The sequence below is a fragment of the Dipteris shenzhenensis genome, chromosome 9, assembly GCF_047967505.1.
Source record: "Dipteris shenzhenensis isolate YYH24624 ecotype China chromosome 9, Dip_SZ_1.0, whole genome shotgun sequence".
In the NCBI taxonomy this organism is placed as follows: Eukaryota; Viridiplantae; Streptophyta; class Polypodiopsida; order Gleicheniales; family Dipteridaceae; genus Dipteris; species Dipteris shenzhenensis.
In genome coordinates this window covers 47214241-47227959 of record NC_141604.1, presented here as the reverse complement: position 1 = coordinate 47227959, position 13719 = coordinate 47214241, and the positions used below count along the sequence as shown (strand labels likewise).

At 43.9% G+C, this 13719-nt stretch overlaps 1 protein-coding gene across 3 annotated transcripts in view; it reads right to left on the bottom strand.

Annotated features, from left to right (window-relative positions):
* Positions 1-4906, bottom strand: part of LOC147898745 (protein SEEDLING PLASTID DEVELOPMENT 1-like) — a 37934-nt gene extending 33028 nt beyond the window's left edge. For all 3 annotated transcript variants that reach the window (XM_087379001.1, XM_087379002.1, XM_087379000.1), the window contains exons 1-3: positions 4251-4906; positions 3828-4042; positions 1272-1422 (exon numbers count right to left, since the gene is read on the bottom strand). In XM_087379001.1, coding sequence (XP_087235127.1) covers positions 1272-1422; positions 3828-4042; positions 4251-4694 — 810 coding nt within the window. In that variant the 5' untranslated portion in view covers positions 4695-4906. The remainder of the gene's footprint in view (positions 1-1271; positions 1423-3827; positions 4043-4250) is intronic.
* Between the last annotated feature and the right edge of the window lie 8813 nt (positions 4907-13719).

Sequence of the window (13719 nt, the reverse complement as noted above, 5' to 3'; positions counted from 1 at the left end):
ACTAGAATTCCCACTGGCAAGGCATACTCAGGCATTCATTTCTGATCTGGCACAACTTAGAGGCATTCAAGCATCCAAACCACTGGCAAACTGAGCTCAAGGCAGCCTCAAGGCTACCACATGCATCCACACTGTCCTTAGTCCACAGGATCACCCTTGCATTTGGGTGCTTCCTAGAACCTGTTGGAGTCCTGAAACGACTACACACAACACGCATGCACTGCAAAAAGCTGCAAAGCAAGAAAGAACAAGGAAAAACCAAACCTGGAACCAACTCCCGCTCCATAGCAGCTCCAGAACAGCTCCAGAAGCCACCACGCAGCCAAAAACATGTGCACAAAGGTCCAGCACAGCAAAAGACAAACCCCGGGCACTTGCTAGAGGCAGCTGAACACATCCGTACGGATGTCCGTGCAGTCCGTACGAAAATTTTCAGAAAGCTTAAAAATGACTTCTAGCACTTCCTAGAAGTGAGTACTAGCCTTGGAACAGTCAAAACAGAGTTAAAACGGCTTAAAACGACTGAAAACACGCTTGAAACAGCTCAAACAGCTCAAAAACTGCACAAGAACAACTGAAAAACGTCTAACACCTCTGGGACAGTGAGAGGAGAGAGATGGAAGGTGGGGGAAGGGCATGCATACACATGCATGACAAATGGCATCTCCTCCTTGCCATTTGCCCCTTCATTAAAGTCCTAACCCCCATATCAAGGACAACGTTGGTTGTCCTTGGGCCCAACTTTTAGACCCCTCTTTCAAAGCCTTTGCCTTGCCCCTAGGACCTAGTGGTGCACCTAGACTTTGCCCTTAGGAACTTCTAGGAAGTGTGCACTTCCTCTAGCCAGTCCCTCACGGCCAAACCATTACAACACTTAACCATGGTTAACCTTGGGTTAAGCGTAGGTTGAGTTACGAAGATACTTTACATCACTTTTCACGTCCTCGTGACATGCTCTAAGCTAACCAATATGTTTTCATTTTTGTTTACCTTTTTATGTTGTTCGCATTGCATCACTTTTATTCAAATTTCAAAATAAAATCAAATACATGTGTTGCACAAAGGGTATTCAAAATTTTTAGGTTAATAGAGATATTACCTTTCCCATTACAAATAATGAATTGCTAGTCTACTTCTCTCAAAGAATGCAAGCTCTTTTATGCTAGAAATTCAAAGTGTTCGCATGCGTAAACATCCTTATTTGTTCACATATTCTGGTATTTGAAGAAAGAGCCACTTCCTATATTTCAGCATTTATCTAGTATGCTTACTTTATGTTGCATGGCAACGTTAGGAACTTGCATTCTTCGTGCCCGACCAATTCCTGAGTGAGGAATGTCTCCATCACCAGCAATTTCATTGGATGTATCTACAATCACAACTCTCTTGTCATACTCATCAGCTAGCAACCTTGCTATGTCCCTGCAAGACATAGTACAAACAGATTATTGTCATTGTGGGACAACATGGCCAAGCACAAATTGAAAAAGAAAATACAATGGATGGATTCACTTTCCTTTTGTTTCAGGCCAAAGAAATGAGAAAATCATCCATGAGCTAAGGCAATATTACACTTTAAATAAATTGAAGAGAATGTCAGCAACAAATTTTATCTTCTCTAGATCTAAACAGATACAACAAAACCATTGAAATCCTGTAGATACAAACTAGCAGCATCCATCTCAAGCATCTTTATCAATAAAGCTTTTGCTCATGCAAGTAAACAAATAGAAGGGACATCGTAGATATGCTTCAAACACCCTTCACAGACACAGGAGTATCCAAGGAAGGCATATCCTGACCATATGTCTCTGCAACAACAGCAAACTGCCATAATTAACATGGCCATATGCTGCATGCCATAATTCTGCATTTTTCATTTCTGGAGTAACTGTTGCCACACATGCATTAGACATATTATTGTCATGTTTATCCAACTGGTACAAGCTTGATTCAAAGTGTCTGTAATGACTATCTAATAGTTGTTTTCTCTATCCCGAACAATGCACTTATCATCCTCAAAAATGACAGCAAAGCCTCTTTTCCCAAAAGAGGACACAAACAGCAAATTCTTCTTAATCCTGGGTACATACAAGACATCTTGAAGGCATAAATCAATCCCATCAACTGATGACAGAAAAATCCTCCCAGCTCCCTTTATAGGGTATGAAGAATTGTTAGCACTGGACCTATTTTGCCAACCGGAGCAGGCTGCAAATCTGCAAATAAATGTTGGGTTTTTGAGTGCATGCAATAGAACATAACAGTCACACACCGAAAAGTAACTCAGAAAACAAATAACCTTCCAGTTATTCTATGTTATCACATCAGAAGATTCGACACACGAAGACGTAATGATCTCATATGTATATGAAAACCAAGGAGGGACAAGCCCGTTTTACAAGAATCCAAACACCATGCCTGAACCAGATCGTGTTTGTTGGCTTACAGAAAGAAGACTCTACGACATCGACCAAAACCTGCTAGCAGCTGCCTGACAAATCTATTACGACTCTCATTGTACGAGCTTGGAAAAAAGGAAGGAGTACATTGCATGCTCATAGATTTATAGGTATGTGGTATTGCCGCCTCAGCCACCGCCACAACTTGCTGCGAGCATCTTCCTAACCGCAATGCATCGGTTTACCAATCAGCATAAGGTTAGTTCATTCATGCATGGACCAATTATATACGAACTCCCATGCCATTGGACCATGACTGACACAAGGCAGGATAACACAAGACAAGAGCTCCACAAACACTTGAATCTTTGCCTCATTGGATCTCCTTGTTCATACACACAAGGACCAAATGTCTAGTCACTAGTGGAGTCTGGACATTGATGATTGGACCAGTGAAAATCAACAATGTGAATTCAATCAGCTAAATGTCTCCCTACCGCTAACCCCACTGACTTTGCATCCTTTTTCCCTTCATCACATAGCACATCCGGGCTGGTGCCACTACAACCTTGACATGGTCGAATGGGAATTCTTAGAGGTTGATCGCTGTTGGTTTTTATTTACATCCAAACATAGTATATATACCTAGATGAGTCCAGGAACATGCCCAAACAGACCCTCTAAAAACACAACATAGTGCAGTTTCAATCTCATGATAGTCACTCATAAGGTTTGAAAACCATAAACTCCATCATGCATAGCAGGGACTAGCTACTATGACATCACCACTGACGTCATCAGCGCCCAACAGTGGGTGTAGACCATAGTATAAACATATTCTCTCACACATACAAACACTCACACATACTTGAGCATCCATTTATACAAAGTCTTTGTACTGAGATTCTCTCGGCACTGTAGAGGTGAAGGGCAGACTCAGCCATGAGAAGGCTAGCACTAAAGGAGAAGGCTAGTCAAAAGGTAGTCTAGAATCTCTTCATTCAAGCTACAACTGCTTGTGATTCCTGGTAGGTGAGCAAGATGCCATTTCCCACAACTCATGTAAACACGCAAAAGCGCACATCTGTTATTGGGATTGGCAATAGCGGGTGACGCAATATGGGAGAAAGCTACATCAAAATGGCGCCTTTGAATTATTTAGTTTATTTTTTAGGCTTCTGTTTTGACTGCTTTGTAAAGTCCAAGGATAACGACTGGTCATCAAGTTCATGCTGCATCTCAATTTCAACATTGGTATCTAAAGGATGCATCAGCACTTTCAGGATGATTGATATACTCATATTCAGGGAGATGTCCTTTCACTGAGGTGCGTCATGTCAGTTCAAGCGGATTTTAGAAAATCATAAAGATAGGATAAATGGTCCTCTACGGAGAAAATCGCTATGTAACGAAGATGACACCAACCTGATCGCAGTGGTCTTGCCAACACCAGGAGGTCCCATAAGCAAGAGAGAACCCCCACTTTTGACCAAATCTCTTGCCATTTCTGCACTTCCAGATATAGCTCTACCAACCCGGCAAGTAAGGCCAACTATTCGTCCTGACCTGTTCCTTATGGCACTGATTCGATGTAAAGTGCGATCTATTCCAGCACGATTGTCATCGGCAAAATCACCAACCTGGAAGAAGACCACCACTGAGTTATCCAGGATTAAGCATCCTTCTGCACAATTGGACTCAATGAATGTTCATGGTTTTCTTTGTTTCGCAGCCCACGAGCTCATTCCCAGTTTAAAAAGGGAACCTTTCAAAAGCACTTCTAGAAGAAAAGAAAGAAGATCGTTCAAAACGAAGCCAATTAGCATGATAGAAAGATGAAAAGCTCACCAAAGAGATGGCTTGCTCCAAGTCTGCGATTGTCAAAACATCGTCGGCCAATGGGCAATCTCCAGATGGGTATCTTGCCACCGGCTGTCGTCCCAGGTCCAGTACTATCTCTATTAGCTGCGGAAGCTCCGGATGATTTTCTAGCCTCTTTAGGATGGGAGGTGGGAGCAGCTTTAGCAACTGATTCAGCTCTTCCTTAAAACCGTCCGAAGAGGGAGCTGCGGTGGAGGGGAAGCAATAAGAAACAGCCGCATGAGCGCTACAGAACAAGAAACGAGGCTTTGAACGTCGAGGACAAGGAAGGCAAGAGCACGTGGTGCTCCTTGGAGAAACGCCATCGAAAAGTGGCGAGTCTCTGAAGGAACCCACAAATGCCAGTGCGCAAAGCTGAGGGGAGGAGCTGGATTTCCATGGAAACGAAGGAAGACGTGCAGCAATTTCCATGGCAGTGGAGAAGAGAAAAGCAGGTTGAAGAGGAAGTTATCCAATTGTGGAAAGGGCAAGAGGTGAAGGGGACCATGGGAGGAGCTTAATAGCTCAAGGAACGATTGAAATCAAATATGGGTGCTTTGTTTCTTTGTTTTTGTGTGTGTTTGTGTGTGTGTGTGTCTCTCTCTCTCTCGAGCGGTGGCTCGCAGGCAACCACAAACTCTCTAGTGTGGAGTAGAGTGAAGTAGAGTAGAGCATGAGTGAGGCCCATATTTGGATAATTATTTGGAGTAGAGTCAAGTGGGTAGAGCCCATATTTGGATAATCATTTGGAGCAGAGTGAAGTAGAGTAGAGAATGAGTGAGAGTGATTTAATTTTGCATAGAAATTAGATAGATAGAGTGTGTGAGAGAGAGAGAGAGAGAGACACACACACACACATATAGAGAGAGAGAGAGAGAGTTGCCAAGAGCCTTTAGACTAAGTGGCTAAAACGTGTGGGTGTGTATCGTCCTGTCTTGAGTTCGAGCTTAGCTCAGGACTCTATCTGGTCACCGCGATGTTGGCACTTTCAATTTCAATACAACACCCAATAAGAAAACAGAAGATAGAGTGCATTGAAATTCTATGCGTAATTAGGGGGTTTTGCGCCCATCCGGACAACATTCTCTATCCACCAGTGCGCGGTTTCGGCTTTCACACCCAAGTGGACACCATGCAGTAACAACTCAGTTGGTATCCTAGTCGTGCCCAGGCGATCACAAAAACTTGGGCAGCCTCCTTGTGCCACCCAAGACAATCCAGAGCTGTCCAACCAATCACCAGCACTGTCAGCCTGCAAGCGAGAATTGAACTCAAGCCTTCCAAGATGGACTCTCGAGTATCTACCGCAACAGACCAGCTCTCTTTGATGTATTAATGACTGCACATTTGCAATGTTGTCCACCTCTCATGAACGCCTCAATGGACTAACGCTCATTTTTCCTCAAAGCATCGCGGACATCGGTATTGGGGCTTCACCCATCCGCACATGAAGGTGAACCCCCCCTTAAAGAGAGTAGTAACTGAGCAGATGACTTTTGTGAGAATTAGATTCCGTTCTTGGGGAGATAGGAACGTCGTCCAACTGCTTGCAGCAGACTAAGATGACAAGATTGCACAAGTTTCTTGCTTTTGGGACATTCCCATGATAAGATGGCTCACAGGTAGCCACAAACTCTCGAGTGTGGAGGAGAATAGAGTGAACTAGAGTAGAGAATGAGTGAGGCCCTTATTTGGATAATTATTTGGAGTAGAGTCAAGTGGGCAGAGCCCATATTTGGATAATTAGAGTGAAGTAGAGTAGAGAATGCATATTTGGATAATCATTTGAAATTCTATGAGAAATAAGATAGAGTGATTTACTTTTGCATAGAAATTAGATAGATAGAGTGAGAGAGAGACAGAGAGAGACAGAGAGAGAGAGAGAGAGAGACACACACACACACATAGAGAGAGAGAAAAAGAGTTGCCAACAAGGTTTAGACTAAGTGGCTAAAATGTGTGGGTGTGTATTTGCCCGTCAAGCTTAGCTCAAGACTCTATCTTGGTCACCGCGATGTTGGCACTTTCAATTTCAGTACAATAACCAATAAGAAAAAAGAAGATAGAGTGCATTGAAATTATATGCATAATGAGGGGGGTTCGTGCCCATCCAAACTACATTCTCTATCCACCAATCAAAATTTGTGATGGATGGTTTCAGCTTTCACACCCAATTGGACACCGCGGTGTTGGCACTTTCAATTTCAGTACAACGCCCAATAAGAAAAAGGAGATAGAGTGCATTGAAATTCTATGCATAATTAGGGGGGTTTCGCACCCATCAGGATAACATTCTATATTCACCAATCAAAAATTATGTTGGACAGTTTGGACTTTACACCCAAGTGGACACCATGCAGTAACAACTCAGTTGGTATGCTAGTCGCGCCCAAGCAATCACAAAAACTTGGGCAACCTCCTTGTGACCCCCAAGACAGTGTCAAGAGCCATCCAATCAATCACTAGCACTATCAGCCCCAGCAAGTGAGAATTGAACTCAGACCTACCAGGTTGGACTATCGAGAGTATGTACCGACAGACCAGCTCCCTTCGATGTATTAAAGACTGCACATTTGCAATGTTGTCCACCTCTTATGAAAGCCTCAATGGACTAACACTCGTTTTTCCTCAAAGCATCACGAACATCGGTTTTGGGGCTTCACCCATCCGCAAATGAATGTGAAACTCCCCTTAGATAGAGTGCACTATAATAACTGAGCAGATGACTTTGGTGAGAATTAGATTCCATTCTTGGGGAGACAGGAACGTCATCGACCGCTTGCAGTAGACTAAGATGGCAAGATTGCACAAGTTTCTTGCTTTGAGGACATTCCCATGATAAGGTTTGATAGATTTCTACCTCGAAGATTAGAAGCAGCATGAGAACGTAGCAAAATTGAGGTGAACTATATTGTCTGGCTGCAATATAGTGAAAATGAAGGAAAACCGTTTAGATGCTTAGTCTCTCCAATTTTTTGATGCTAATGGTAGCTCCATTGCTGCCTCAAAGATTGGAAGCAGCATGAGAACATAGTGAAATTCACGTGAAGCTGCATGTTTTGTTTGGTTGCAATACAGCGAAAACGAAGGAAAACCATTCGGATTTGAGACTATTACCTATTAATTAAATACCTAACCTGGTGGCGCCCCCCCTTTCCGAATTTAACCTAATCCCTCTCCCTCTCATTCTTCTTCTCCTCCTTCGCTTCCTCTCCCTCCTCCCTTCGCTCCCTCTCCCGCCTCTCCTTCTTCCTCTCCACCCTCCCCTCTCCCTCTCCCTCAACTCCTCCTCATCGCCCTCCCCTCAACCCTCCCCTCTCCCTCCACCCTCTCCCCCACTCCCTCCACTTCCTCCTTCACTACTACTCATTGCAATGGTTGGGAGGCTTTCACAGCCCCCCTTCTCCTCTACCCTTCTCACTTCAGCCTGGCTTGCTCTTTATAGTAGCTAGCAAAACCTTTTGGAGAACATAAGGTTCTCCAAGAAGCTCCCCACTCTGACTCGAGTCTCTATCCTTCCAACCTTACCGTTAATATGCGATTCTCAAACGGACTTTAATTGACCCTTGAACCTTACCGTTAATATGCGATTCTCAAATGGACTTTAATTGACCCTTGAACCTTACATTAATGGCCTTAATCAAGGGACCTCGCACACAAATTAATTAATTGGGATCATTTTCTCGTCAGCTAGGGGCCCTATTCTCTCCAATTTTCTCGATATTAATGGTAGCTCCTAGAACCATGGTGCAAAGGTTGAAAACTACAATTTAAGCTAATCTAAAAATTCGAAATGTTGGAATTGTCACCCTGGGAATGCTCTCTTTTCCCAATCCAAAGCTCACATCTTCAGCATGATGTACAAAATTGTAGTCTCTCTAAAACGAGGCAACATAAGTGGAGGAGGAGGAGGAGCTCAATGGAAGAGCTAGAAGTAGAAAGGCAAAGCAAGAAACCAAAAAATCAAAAGAATGTTATGTCTAAAAAAAGCACACCATTACATCTTTAAAGTAAGAGCACAACTTCACTCAAAGAATATGAGTCGCTACCATGAGCCCTAATAACATGTGGGGTGTACATGTGGAGATGAGATGAGATGAGATCATGGGCTCTACAAACTATTTGGCACTTAGCATAACTCTACAGATGAGATCAAGGATTCTCTCCCTCTTGTCCCATGTCCTTTTAGAATTTCATTCATATTTTTGGTCCTCTTGCTACCTTAGCATACCTTGTTGGACTCATGGAGGACTGGCTCCAAACATGTCCATCACAACTTGTGTATTGGATTTGGTTGTTGCCCTTGTGATAATTGTGAGGATCCGATTCCTTCTTCTTTCCAAAATTCATCAAAATTCGCTAGAGGTTGGGATCCTTGACTCTCCTCTCCTAATAGTCCCCTTCTTCTTCTCTTCATTCCACAACAAATGAGTGTCAGTGGGGCAAGTAATAAAATATGTAGGAAAGAGATCTTGAAGAGACCCTATCAAGGGGACAGAAAGAAGGGCATCAACATGGCATGCTGCACGGAAGTCCATCAAAAGAGTGAATGCCACTTATGGAAAACTACTCAACATGCTCCAGAAAGCATGCGATCAAGATGAGCGTGCACTAACAGTGGGCATGGTGCAAGCCAAATAAGCCAACAAAAAAGAAAATGGCTAAGAAAATAAGACAAGAAGCAAAAAAATCCCTCATGGAGATAGGGGAGTCATCAGAATGGCTAGTGAAGGTGAACCAAAGGGACATAACAAAAGAACAAAGGATGTTATGTCTAAAATTCAAAAGAATGTTATGTCTTAAAAAAGCACACCATTACATCTTTATGAAAATCAATGTCTACAATTGTGATACATGCATTAATGAGGGCTCATAAAAAGAAAAATTGAGTCTAGGCTACCTACCATAATGATTGTTTAATAATACTTTGGCATTTGGAGTAAAAGTAATGAATGTGAGAGTAAAGTATTGAAGTAATGAATGTGTAGAATAACTAAGACTTAGACTAGAGTAAGGGGTTTATGCTATGTTAGGGAAAAAATTGCATGTTTGTTTTAGAAGAATCCTAAACAGTCACAGCATAATAAGACAAGGTCGCAAGGCTACTATTAATCTTGGTAGGAGAAGCAATAGCTAAACACAGAAGGCTCATATACCCTAATACTAAATGTAGGAATGCTCATAAACCCTATTACCGAATGTAACAAGAGCTGAATGCAGAATGCTCAGAAACCCTATTATTGAATGTAGGAATTAGGCCACAAGTGTACGAGAGTCAAGAAAGGACTAACAAAGTAGCGTCTTGTTGATCTAGTGTAAAACTGAGAAACGGTGTGTTAATTGGCACCAACATGCAAGTGCTAGTGATAAATTTTAGTGGACAATGAAAGCAAAGCAAATGAAAGAGGAGGTGAATAATGAAGAGCATTAAAGGTCCATGAAAACTTGGCTGACAAAATGACCATAAAGTGTAAGAAAACAATACAACATCTGTGCTCAACAGATTACAGGATCTCGTACGCAAGAGAGAAAAGCAGATAGTATGGAGAATCAAAAATTTGATTACTGTAAAACTGATACAATAGATGGCGCTGCCTCCCAGCCGTGCACTCCTATGAGAGAAGCTTCGATGACGTGCTGGAAACAGTAGAGGACAGAGGCTGGATGCTAAGGAATCAGGGTTGTTGTAGCCAGTGATCAAATGGGCTTCATGGGTTTGCTCTTATATAGCCACCACTTGTAGTCAGTTAGACCCAATTGGGTGACCGACCCAATCTGCCCAAAACGGCCGACTGGGGGTCGGTCCCGAAATAGGCCACCGACCACACAATAGAACCGGTGCACAAAATAGAGCAACAAACCTCCGGTTACCGTTCGGCCCACAGCCATCCGGGATCATCTGGGGCTTCAAACGGGCCCCATAACCTGAGAGTGGGCTGCCTCGGGAAATGCTCCATCTACCCTTAGTGCAGTCAGTCATGGGATGCCTTCCCACACTTGTTGTATGTAGCCTAGTTGGCAGTGTGCCAACTCTATCTGAAGCCGTCCAGCCATCAGGCCACACATAGCCCCTATCTGGTGTCCAAACCAGGACCTATCGGATAACCGAGCTACTCAAATGCCTTCTCCTCATATGGGGGGCTTACAAGTAGAGTTAGCTGGTTCCCGCATAGTTACACGAGAGTGGAGCATTGATATCTAACACCCCCCCTCAATGTCCACCCGCAAGTGAACTTACTTTTTCGACCCAATGCCAAGTCGATGAAGATGCCTCTCCAGCAAGTCTCTTCCAAGAGCCTTCATGAAGATGTCCGTAGCATTCTCTCTAGTCGGACAGTACACCAACTCGACCGCGTACAAAGTGATATTGAATCTCAATGTGTTTTATGCGAGCGTGGAATACAGGGTTCTTTGCAATCGCCATGCAACTCTGATTGTCACATGATAACTACGTAGGCTTGTTCTGCACTGCACCCATGTCCCCTAAAATCCTCCTCAACCACACTGCCTCACAAGAAGCAAAACATGCTGATTTGTACTCAGCCTCGGTAGAAGAAAGAGCAACTGTGGGTTGCTTCTTGCTGCCCATGACACAGCTCCAGATCCAAGTGAGAAACAGTAACCTGTCACTGATCTCCTGCTGTCCACGTCTCCTACCCAATATGAGTCACAGAATCTGGTCAAGATATGTTGCCCTTGGTATAGGTGATGCCATAATCAAGTGTGCCTTTGATGTATTTAAGCACCCGCATCCCTGCCCTCCAATGGTTCTCCCGGGGCTTATTGGAAAACCTGCTTAGTACACCAGTTGCAAAACTGATGTCCGGCCGCGTGTTGCACAAGTAAATCAAACTGCCCACAAGCCTTCTATACTTCGCTTTGTCCACCAGTGGTGATGAATCCTCGTTTGAGAACTTCACGTCAACCTCCATAGGGGTGCCAACTGTCTTGCACTTAGCCATGCCAAATGCCTTCAGTATCTCTCCAGCATACTTCAGCTGTGAGATGAAGATCTGTTTTGGCTCTTGCCAAACTTCAATCCCCAAACAGAAATGCATCAATCCGAGGTCTGTCATTTCAAACTCTCTTCCTAGCAAATGCTTTGTCTGCGAGATCTTCTCTTCATGGTTCCCTGTTATGACAAGGTCATCCACATAAAGGACCACGATCATACACCTGCCTCCTTCTCTGAAGATATACAAATTTGCATCAGATGGGCTCCTCTTGAACCTGTTTTGCAGAAAGTAGGCATCAATCCGCTGGTACCATGCTCGTGGGGCCTGTTTCAGCCCGTAAAGTGCCTTCTTCAGTTTACAGACTTTACCTTCTGAACGAAGGATCACAAAACCTGGTGGTTGTTCCACGTATACCTGCTCCTTGAGATCTCCATTCAGAAAGGCGGATTTTACATCCATCTGAAACATGGGCCAACTTCCCTGGGTTGCTAAAGCCAAAACATTGCGAATTGTGGTTAGTCGAGCTGTAAGAGCAAAAGTATCCTGATAATCAAAACCATGTACCTGTGCGAATCCTTTTGCCATGAGCCGAGCCTTGTACTTATCCAACGTGCCGTCAGACTTGTACTTGGTCTTGTACACCCACTTGGTGCCAATTACCTTGCGTTTTGGTGGACGATCCACAAGGTCCCAAGTGTTGTTCTTCATTATGGAGCCATACTCCGACTGCATAGCCTCCATCCACCTATCATCACCCTGTGCCTCTTAAAGACACTTGGGTTCTTTAGCACGGATCACCTCTGTCATCAAAGCGTAGTTGACCAAGTGTTCCTGTGCCCTTCTTTGCTCCTCTAATCTCTTGGACCGGCGGTGTTTGGATGGTTCCTCCTCGATGACTGGAGGTTGTCTACCATCCAAAAGCTGCTTTACCCACTTTGGGAATGGCCGTTGCCGTTGTGGTTCCGCAGGCTCCCAAGCACCATTGGGGGAGTTGGGTCTGCTGTTGGTGGTGGTACTGGATGGATATCCTGGTCCTAGTTGTCTGGGAAGGAAGCATCCTCCTCCAATTGATGCGGTTGTTCTGAGAAGACCGCATCGCGACTTACCATTACCTTCTTGGTAACAGGGTTATAGAGACGGTAACCCTTCGCCTCTTTCACTGTAGCCCAAGAAAATACACTTCCGGCTCTTTGGTTCCCATTTGGTCCTCTTAGCATCAGGGACATGCACAAAACAATCACATCCAAAAACTCTGAAATGTGCAGCTAAAGGTTTCTTACCAGAAAAGGCCTGCAGTGGAGTCATCCCGTTCACAGCCTTCATGTAGCTATGATTCATAATGTAAACTGCCGTGTTACATGCTTCAGCCCAGAAAGTCTTGGGCAAATCTTTCCCTTTCATCATACTCCTACCCATTTCGTAGATGACGCGCATCTTACGTTTTGCTACTCCATTTTGCTGTGATGTATGTGGTGGGGGTTTCTGCCTCTTGATCCCGTGACTTTTGCAGTAACTTTCGAATTCACTTAATGTGAACTCTCCACCTCTGTCTGATCTCAACTTCTTCACCTTCCTCCTTGTTTCTTTCTCGACCATTACATGCCATTCTTTGAACTTACTAAAAGACTCATCTTTAGTCTTCAGGAAGTATATCCATATCCTTCTACTGTAGTCATCGATCAGCGTCATGAAGTAGTAGGAACCACCCAAAGCTTCCGTCTCCATCTTTCTGTAGAGGTCCATGTGAATGAGCTCTAGAGGAGCCTTTGCCCTGTTGGCCTCTTTAGGAAAGGGCTACCGATGCTACTTGCCCATCATGCAAGCTTCACATACATCGGGAAAATCTGTAATTTCTAGTAGGTCTGCAATCATTCCACTTTTATGCATCTCCTTTAAAGAACTAAGGTTTAGATGACCAAACCTCTCATGCCACAGCTTAGTGTTCTTCACATCCACTCGAGCATTGAAAGCTGAGAGTTTGTAGATGTTGTTGCGCCGTGTACCTTTACCAATTACCTTCCCTTGAAGATCCAAAATCTATGTGCCATTCTTATCGAATTGAACTTTGAGGTCTCGATACGTGATCGTAGAAACGGACAACAAGTTCCTCTTGATATCTAGCACATAAAGAACATCGGATAACTATTTTACAACTCCATCTGACTTGAGAGCAATCGTACCTTTTCCTTTTGCTGGACATTTTGCATCATTACCGACTACTACCAGGATGTCATTCCCTACTGGCTATAGAGAGGTATACCAATCCTTCCGACTGGTCATGTGGCGTGATGCACCACTGTCAATAATCCAAGGTTCATCCGCAGGTACATGAACTGCCTCCGTGCAAATCTCCTCAATTGCTACGTACAGCTCTACTGGTACTGCCTGCATGCTATTGCTGGACTCTTTCTTTACTCCGTTCTTCTCATCTGTAATCTTCTTTTGGCACTCATTCTGCTTGTGCCTTGGCTTGTTGCAATAGAAGCACTTGATCTTCTTCT